General features: G+C 38.5%; 1 protein-coding gene across 1 annotated transcript; it reads right to left on the bottom strand.

Annotated features, from left to right (window-relative positions):
* Positions 1362 to 7959, bottom strand: LOC109725514 (protein NBR1 homolog). The gene is made up of 7 exons (XM_020254724.1): positions 7688 to 7959; positions 4922 to 6036; positions 4349 to 4457; positions 4027 to 4263; positions 3515 to 3664; positions 1825 to 2319; positions 1362 to 1723 (listed from the first exon to the last, which is right to left on the bottom strand). Exons 1-7 carry the CDS (start codon positions 7739 to 7741, stop codon positions 1619 to 1621), a joined length of 2265 nt encoding a protein of 754 aa, XP_020110313.1. The 5' UTR covers positions 7742 to 7959; the 3' UTR covers positions 1362 to 1618.

The raw sequence follows: 9742 nt of genomic DNA, 5'->3' as shown, positions 1-9742 counted from the left end.
AAGGGTTAAAAACTTAGAAGCACCAAGTGGGTGGTGCATCTAAAAGTATCCTAGTTCAACTATATATATATAGTCGACTACTATACTATCGATAGTTCCAAATGCTTAGTGATATCGTGTTTTCCGCCATTAGTTTTATCCTTTTGACCATTTCCACCATTATACTATTCAACCAATCACTTACTCAACCTTAAGAAATCATTATTATTCTAATCGCACATCTTTTTATCTAAGAACCGAAAATGTAATAGTATCAATGATTTTAGTATAGTAGCCAGACGCTCTCTCTCACTATATATATAAGATTTCGAGCTTACTCCTCATGTTCTACTCGTTTATTAAGCAAGTCAGCGATTTTGAATTCATTTTAATCCGAATAGGAACTGGTTCGTGAACAATAGCGAGCTCGATTGTCAGCCCTACTACCTGTACACTATGAGGCTCGGCATACATCGTATAATCCATCCACTATTATCCAATGACCCTTTTTTTTTGGCTAAAATTTATTTAGATTTTTGCGAATTCTACAATAGTTATGTAAGATTGATTCCTTGCATCCAAAGATTTAAAAGTATGAGTAAATCTAAACCATGGTGAGTTGACTAAAACACTTGGAAGCCTAACAAATTTTACATCCATATAAGGCGTACAGGTTGCGTCTTCATATAATATATTTACATCAAACTCTTATTAGGACCCGTTGGATTTACGATTTCTAAAAATTTAAAAATTTTTCATATTTTTTAAAAAAACTTTAAATATCACCTTCACGATTTCGTATTTTTTATTTTAATACCTTATGATTTACAATGTATCAATTTAATACCATATAATTTTATTTTAATTTTTAATAACAATACCATATAATTTTATTTTAAATTTTAGTTTTTTTAATAAATCAGTAATAAAATTAACACTAAAAGATACAAAAATATATATATTGGATAAAATTAAATAAAATATCTAAAATTTTTTATATATAATTTAATAAAATGTTAAAAAAATACTAAAGAAAAAAAAATGAAACCACAAGTAATAAATTAATACATTTCTAAAGCAAAAAAATACAAAACCATATAAATAATAGTTAAGATTTATCCTATTTTTTATTTAAAAATTTTAACTAAGTCAAATAGTTTACTAAAAATTTTAGCAAAATAATCTAACCATCATAGATTTCCAAAATAATTGAAACACTTGATTATTATAAATTAGAATATATTTTTATGTCCATACTCAAATAAAAATTATTAATAATCTATTAATATATATATTAATTCTTAAGAATAATTTGATAAGCTAGTAACCAAAAGAAAGAAAGAAAGAACAAAAAAAAAAAAAGAGAAAAAAAGACCTAGTGCTACAACACCCAAGTAATTACAATAATATATTGTAGCTTTATTTTACAAAAAGCTGAATAAAGTAGCAACCACAGCAATTGAGTTTAGCAGTAGCACCGCAAGAAGCAGATGCTCAAAAGCAAACCCAAAGCGAAACTATTTAGAGTTCCCCGATTACGCAAACCTAAACCATGTCCACATGTTTATTTGAATACATATACGATCCTAATTTATTTATATCACCATAACTTTATGTATTTATAGATAAAGACGACAACTTAGATGGGTTTCTTCTCCTCGGCGACGAGGTCCATCACGGCGCGCTTGATGCTCCCGCCGTTCTTCTCCAGCATCTTCTTGTTCCTCTCCTTGTCGGCGAAACCCTGCGAAAACCCACGCGAACCAAATTAATCCTGCGTGCCCACCGCAGTCGATCTTACCAGAGTAAACGCGGTAAAATTAATCGTGAAAAGCAAGAACTTACCATCTCCTCCAGCTCAATGAGAAGGGGGTCCCACTCCGAGAACCCGCAGAGGTCGCCCACGGACTGGTCCAGGTCGTACTTGTTCTGCCTGAGGACCTCCTTGTTCAAGTCGATCTGCTTGAAGCCCATCTCCTCCAACTCCTTCAGCATCACCTCCTCCACAGAGTTGTCGTGGTTGAATGCCTGCAGCAGCGGCGACGGCGGGGGCTGCGGCGGTGCGGACGTCGGGAAATCGACGGCAGGATATTGTACCGGAGGGACGACCACAATCGGCGGCTCCACAGGCTCATCAGTTATAATAACTGGGCCGTCATCGACCAGAGGCTTGATTAATTCCTCGGCAGTGTTGGTCACATTGGGCTGAGGGTGAGCTTCGTCCTTGGTCTCGACGTTGGTGCCCATCATTTCTATAACAGAACTGCTGCTGCCTGCGGGAGGAAGGTTTAAGTTCAAACTCAGTTTGCTGCCGCTGGTCGGAGGACTGGGGCTCTCCACCTGCTCTTCCAACGGAAGAAAAGAGGAAACGAATCATAAACAGAGAGAAACCGATAGATAGTTACAAATATGCCACCACCACAAAAGCAACACTTAAAAGAATTGCATGTATTCCTGCAGAATCTGAATTTTCATATATATATATATATATATATATATATATATATAGAGCGCGTCTGGGGTGCTTTTGGAAGCACAGAGCACTCCATGCTTCTAAATTATTTTCGATGTTGGGACTTTCAAATCGACGATCGGCTCCGTTAGACTTGATCTAGAGTATTTGAAGTATCTAGAAAATAAATTTCGCGATTTTTCGATATCATTTGCCTAGTGATCGAAGGGGCTCAAAATCAACAGCTGAAAATAAAAATCTTACAAAATATGATGACATGACATTAAAATTTTAGATTAAAATTATTGATCTTGTTTTATATGGTATAAAGAATTTTCTATCAAAATTTCATGTGATTTAAATATTTCTACACCGTTAAACTTGCAAACGGCTCACCACGGCCATTAAAATTATTGATTTTGAGCCCCTTCGATCACTAGGCAAATAATATCGAAAAATCACAAAATTTATTTTCTAGGTACTTCAAATACTCTAGATCAACTCTAACGGAGCCGATCTTCGATTCGAAAGTCCGAACATCAAAAACGACTTGGAAACACAGAGGCCTCCGTGCTTCCAGAAGCATACCAGCACAACTATATATATATATATATATATATATATATATATATATATATATATATATATATATATTAAAAACTTTCTCATCTCTATATGTATGTATGTATATAAGCATCAAACTTCACTATCGAGGTCTACGTACAAGTAAAATTCAAAATAGGGTGTATATTTAAATGAATGATCTTGCAAGGATCACAACTAGAAATAAACGTAGAGTTTGGGCATATGAAAAACCTGTAAAATTTATCTTTTTACAAATATATCCTTATGACATCTACTGCCCATCTATGGACAGAAGTAAATTTTCCTTATGACATCTACTGCCCATCTATGGACAGAAGTAAATTTGCACGCTATCTTTTGAAGGGCATATATGGAAATCCAGGAGTGTGGGCAAAATAGAGTAAATTGCTCATTGGTGGGGGATTTACAAGTAAAAACCCCGTAGACTGATAATTAGCGTGTAATGTGGGAAAGACTAAGAGGTAGAAAGAAAAGGACCTGGATAAGAACCCAAACTCGCTGACCAAACTTCTGCCCAAGAGGAGCAGCCAATCTCCAGTAAGATATGTACCTCCCAGGGAGTGGTGGAGCGATAAAATCAACTGCAATATCAATTTCTTTGTCCACTGCAAATCCGTTCGTCGGAATCTGCATAAACCAAAACAAACTGGCTATAAGATCCAACCAACTAACAGAATGTGCAACTCTTTTTATGTAAAGGCATACATCTCCAAACTAAGGGCATGTCGAGAATAGCTGTCGGACTAAGCACATATAGCTTCATTTAAAATTATACTCTGTAGCTTCTCACTAAAGCAGAGGTAGAAGCTTCAAATTGGAGCTTCTTTGGAGGCCCAAAAGCTCATTTTATCTTTCATGCCGCGTCCAACAACCTAGCTAACATGTCTTCTCAAAGCTTCTACTTCCTTGCCAAACAGGCACCAACGTCAAGCAACTTAAGGAAATAAAAGCAACTAATCAAAGTAGGCCTAAGATGGAAGTACAACGACCTCTAGCTGAACCCTATCTTGGGAAGCAATGTGATCTCCACCGACCCACACAATCCGAGTACCATAGGGCCAAGGTGTGGTCCCATTGTTACGCATCCGCCAAATCTTTGTAAATTTGGTGTTAGGGGCCATCATAGTTCCATCATGGACAGCCACATCCTTAATGAAGCGGCCTTCAAGTTTTTCTCGAGTTGGCCTCGTCGTGAAACCTAGTGAAACACAGCGGGACTTTGGGTGCTGCATTTAAGAAGGCACGCCGGTTTGTAAGTACTTTCAGATTTACAGAATACACTTAAAAAATGAGAAAAATATAGCATCATACATGATTAAACATTTTGTGAGGAAAGGGAGAAGGCTTGTCCATTCTTGTATAATCATCTTTGTTGCCCATCCGAGAGAAACAAATACTGCACAAATCATAGTTGTCTTTCCTGCAGAGTAGAAGCAAAGTTGGAATAAATCATGCATCACAAATTTGACTGGGTACACTTTAACAACCTGGACTAAAATGAACCAATCAGTTAGTCCCTCTAATATCTAAAATGAACCAATCAGTTAGTCCCTCTAATATCTAAAATGAACCAATCAGTTAGTCCCTCTAATATTATACAATGTCAATAAGGTCACTAATTTTTCTTTTTTCAATCGATTAAATCCCCAAAAGTTCAAAGACATATCCATATCCATCCCTTTTAGCCTAACAAGGATCACACATAAGATCACGCCATAAGCAGATCATTTAACAAAATGGGATGAAATTGGTAACGTGTTGAACTATGGTGACTTAGTTGGAAAACAAAACAATTAGGGGATTGCAGATGATAGCTATACAATATAGCAACTGACTACAAATTCAGCTCAAATAAAGCGAAGCAGATGCATCATGGGCACTTACACCTTAGACTTGTAGCGTGGGCCAGAGATGGGATTCATCCCACAACCATCACATTGGACTCCCCTATGGAAAGTATGGAGCATACTTTCAGGATAGCCATCACCTATGTAAGGCCTGTAAGGGTGCTCGAAATGGGAATAGCCAAAACCTGGACGAGGAACTGCATTCGAAGGTGCACCAAGGGGCCACCCATGAAAGGAAGGGACATCATTGCGAATGAAACCACCACCGAAGGTCGAAGGCAATAATGTGCCTAAGGCTTTCTGTTTAATTGTCTCATTGCCCACAGCATCCGTTCCAACTCCATAATGAGGGAAAGTTGGCATCTTTGGAACCTCATGACACCCTAAAGGCTCAACAATTAATGAATCAGAATAAGGACTATGATGAACTTTGCTAACATTCTTCTTCTCATCATTGTTTTTTGTCAAGAGGTACGGCAACACATCGTCGATAGGGCTAAATCCAGCTGCGCCGTGATTTTGAGGAGCTTCAGTCCTGACTTCAAGAGAAGTATGATCTGTTTTGGGCTGCTTATCTGAGCGTTCTGGAACTGGGTTATCTTTCTGCTCATTACTTGCATTCACATTAACAGATGATTGGCCCATTGAGCCATTCGAAGGCCGAGTGTCATTTAAAAACTCCAACTTTGACAGGAACTGCAGAGTTTCAGCTAATGGCGGTGCAGAAGCTACAGCTTTTGAAAAGATGTCCTGAGATAACTTTGAAAATTTAGTCCGAACGTGCTCTGGGAGACTCTTCAGTGCTTCTTCTACAGCTGAGCCTAACTGAGCAGGATCGAAGTTGGAATTCGGAGACCTTGGGGTGGGGTTTGCAGACTGAGGTGTCAGTTCAGCATCAGCAGAAGCATCGCATTTCATTTGAGCAGTGATCCTGATAGGGTTCAATTGCTGTTTAACGGCAGCATGCAGATCATCATCATCGTCCAACGTGACGATGTCATTGTCTTCGTCTGTGTAGGTAAGAGTGAGCTCAGCATCTGGGCTCAGCTTAAAGACATTGATGATCTTCATCCTAAGTCTTGTTATGTCATAATCCAAGTACTGCCCATAAACACGAGTATTGAACCGCTTGAGAATATTGCCGTACTTTACCTGGAAAAGAAAGAAAACAGGGAATAATGAAAATTTTACTTTATATGAGAAGTCAAACCAAGAACAAGTGCCATAAATTATTGCATGTAAAATGTATTGCTCTACACAGGAGAATCATTAACCAACAAGCACTTAAATAATGCCGGAAAATAAAACTATCTCAACATAACAGAAGTGAGAGTAATCTGCTCAACTAAGAATTGACACTACATTTCAAAACATGGGGGGAATATAAACTATCAGCTAAACATTCTCAATAAGGAAATTAGACAATTAAAACCATAATTTAGCTGCAAAACCAAAAGAGTAAAGTTAGCCACAAGCATCTCAAGTTACTATAGAAGCAGCCTGAAATATAACCAAATTATGGATAATATATAACAAGAGACATACAGGATGATCCACTCATCTCCTCTACTGATACCACATACAACATTGAAAACAACCCCATAACTCCACTTATACCACAAAATAAGAAACTTTTACCTATGATACATATCATCACTCTCCATATATTTCTTAACGAACAACAAGAAAAACACCACAAACAATAAGCAGTACCAAAAACAATATATCAACAATCACAATAGAAATTGATTCCCATATATATAAAAGAAAACTCAAAAAAATATTAAAAGCCCCACTTGGGTGCTACCCTGATCGAGTAATATAAATACCACAAACATCATTAGAAAATCATATCAAAAGCTGACAGAATGAACAGAATGAATTAATTAAACAATCGGCACAAAAACAAGGACGATCAGGGAAAAGAAAGCATTTTAAACAGGATTTTTTTTCCTCAAGTTAAAACAAAAATCAAAACCCTCATTTAGGTGCAACCAAAATGAGTAGAAACAGCTTCATCTCAAGTTTCTAGCACTATATTGCCCAAAACATCCAAATACCACACATCAACATGCGAATATAGATCAATCATTGAAAAAAAAAAAACCCTCCAAATCACACCAAAACAAAACAAAACAACCAACTTAATCGACTATCTACGCAAAACAGGAACCATCGGTAGGAGAAGTGATGAAGGAATCATAAGAATCGTATCTTAATCATATCAACAAGCAGAGAGAGATCGATCATAGAAAAAACCCTCCTGATCGCACCAAAAGCAATCAAAACAACCAGATTAACCCAAAATTGGCAGAAACCAAACGATCGGCGCAAAGAAAAATTTCGACGAGATTAAAACCCTCATTTACTTGCAATCCCGAGTGAGTGAAATTAAACAAGATCATATCAAGTTCCCACCACCAAATCTCCCAAATCCTGGAAAAACCCCTCCAAATCATACAAAAGCAAACATAACAACCAAATTAATCCACAATCTAGGCAAAACAAGAACGATCGGAAGAAAAAGTTATCACGAAATCATAAGAAACCTACCTTGCTCATAAGAAACCCGTCCAAATCATACCAAACACGAAAAAAAAAAACACCCAAAGTAACCTAAAATTGGCACAAACAGGAACGATCGGGGCCGAAAATATTCAGAAATCATAACAAACGAGACGTAAACACATCACCATGCGTCTACAGATCGATCGTAGCACAAAAAAAAAAAAAAAAAAAATCCTCCAAATCATACCAAAACACCAAAATCTGCACGAAACGAGAACCATCGAGAAACGGTTACCTTGATAACGACCTCGCGGTCGAAGACCTGGGGGTTGATCGCCGGGTAGTCCATGGGGGAGGAGGAGGAGGAGGAGCCGAAGAAGCACGGCTTGATCTGACGAGCCAGCGTTCGTTCGTTAGTGCGTACCCGTGAGCCGCAACCCTAAAACCTAACCCTAACCCTAGGAGGAGGAAGAGATCGCCCACGGTGCGTAGCCGTAAGCCGCAGCGGGGATGGCAGAGGAGGAAGAGGAGGAGGAAGAAGAGGAAGAGGCGAACGCTATGAGAGGGGTGAGAGGGGAGGGGGTATTTATAGAGCGAGAGAGAGCGAGGGGGGTGGGGAAAGAGGGGAACAAAGATATTTGGTGGGGCACGCTCGATCCACCGTTCACGCAGCTTTGGGATTCGTGCCGCGTACGTAATGGGCGGTGGATTGAATGATCTCGCGATTTTTTCTTTTTTGTTTTTCAGTTCATTTTCTTGGGGCGGGGTTAAGGGGGGAGAGCGTGTGTGTGCATTGAAGTAGTTACTTAGGTGACAAGGAAGATGAGAGAGATATATTATTATTATTATTATTATTATTATTATTATTATTATTATACAACAATCTTGGGAAAGAATTATAGTTAAGATTTTTATTTTTATCAGAAAAAAAGAGATGGATTTTATTATTATTTTTTTCATAAATAGGACTGTTGATTAGGACCGGTAGATGAGCGAGCCTACTTGTGTTCGGCTCAGTACTCAACCCGAAATTAAATGAATAGAGCTTGAGTGTTACTGCACTCGCGCTGTGACACACTGGACTTTTGCAAATTGCAAGATTCGAGTGTCTGATCTGTGTTCTGAGTTTTTCCAGACTTTCTGATGGATCGTTTACAGTGTTCCGATCTATGGCTCGTATCCCTAGAATTGAGGTTTGAAGTTGTGCACCAAAATTCAAAAAGTCGGATTTTTGATCAACTCTCAGGTGGCTTTTTCAGGATGTGTACCGTTACAGGGTTGATGGCTGTACCGGTACGGACTGATGGTTGTACCGGTACGCGGGCCCGTGTATCGGTACATAGGCAGTTTTGAGCAAACCCGAGGCTCGTGTTTGGCCTTTTCGTGGGAGGTGTACCGGTACGCGGGCCCGTATATCGGTACGCAGTGCAGACTACAGTCTGCTCGGGTTTGGAGGGTGTTTTTGCTATTATAGCATCATTACAAATACACCCCACGCCTCTTGATGTTTACTGGGCTTGCCAACAGTGAAGCAGAAGGTGAGGGAGCTCTCCTCTTCCCCTCTTTCTTTTTCTTTCTTTTGGTTGAGATTTTTGAGGTTTAATTCCCTCTTTTGCTCTCTTTTTGCCTTTTGGTGACTTCTCCACCATGGGAGAAGCTTGGGAGCTTAGAGTTGAGCTTGTTAGAGGAGAGAACTTCAACCCTAGTTGGTTTGGAGCCTAGTTGAAAGCTTCTTAAGATGTTAGAAACTTACTCTCTCCCCTTGATTTGTGTTTTGATGGTTTTTTTGAGATGAAACCATAGATTTGTGACTTTAGGGTTGATTTGAAAATTTTTGATCTAGGGCATTTTGGGCTAAATTGATTGGATTAGAATCTTCCTCTAGGTTGTGTTGGAAGGGTTCTAGCCCCCCTTTGGAGCTTGTGAGGGATTTTCACTACCATAGGTGAGTTTTGGCCTTTTCTTTGAGTTGGTTAATATTTAACCTATTCGTTGTTCGTAACGTTCGTATATCTCTTCGCTCCTTACTTTTAGGGTACTTAGAGACTCGTGGACAACTCCGTTCGGCGAATCGAAGGATTCCGAGACGGTTCGGTGGGTTTGGCTTCACCTAAATGAGATAAAATTCTCATTTGATGGTTTTGCTTATCGTAAAATAAAAATGCACGCATAATCATGCTTGATAGAATATTTGAGAATTTTTTTATGCTTAAAATGCACATGCTATATATGATGCATATTTGACCTCTATAAACTAGAGAGTTTTCATGTTAGGCTTGGGGCCTATGGTTAGCATTCTCATACTTAGTTGTGGATCATGTTTCATTTAGTGAAATTGGTGTGTATATTG

This window comes from Ananas comosus, linkage group 20 (genome assembly GCF_001540865.1).
Source record: "Ananas comosus cultivar F153 linkage group 20, ASM154086v1, whole genome shotgun sequence".
Classification (NCBI taxonomy): domain Eukaryota; kingdom Viridiplantae; phylum Streptophyta; class Magnoliopsida; order Poales; family Bromeliaceae; genus Ananas; species Ananas comosus.
Note: the sequence above shows the minus strand (reverse complement) of the source record. Positions and strands in the feature narration are given on the sequence as shown.

Bases quoted from the DNA above. Each gene is read 5' to 3' on its own strand.
- LOC109725514 (XM_020254724.1), bottom strand. From the start codon at position 7,741: ATGGACTACCCGGCGATCAACCCCCAGGTCTTCGACCGCGAGGTCGTT. The intron at 4,458-4,921 runs GTAAGTGCCCAT...TCTACTCTGCAG, and splicing joins CCACGCTACAAGTCTAAGGT to GAAAGACAACTATGATTTGT. The intron at 4,264-4,348 runs GTATGATGCTAT...TCTTAAATGCAG, and splicing joins CTCACAAAATGTTTAATCAT to CACCCAAAGTCCCGCTGTGT.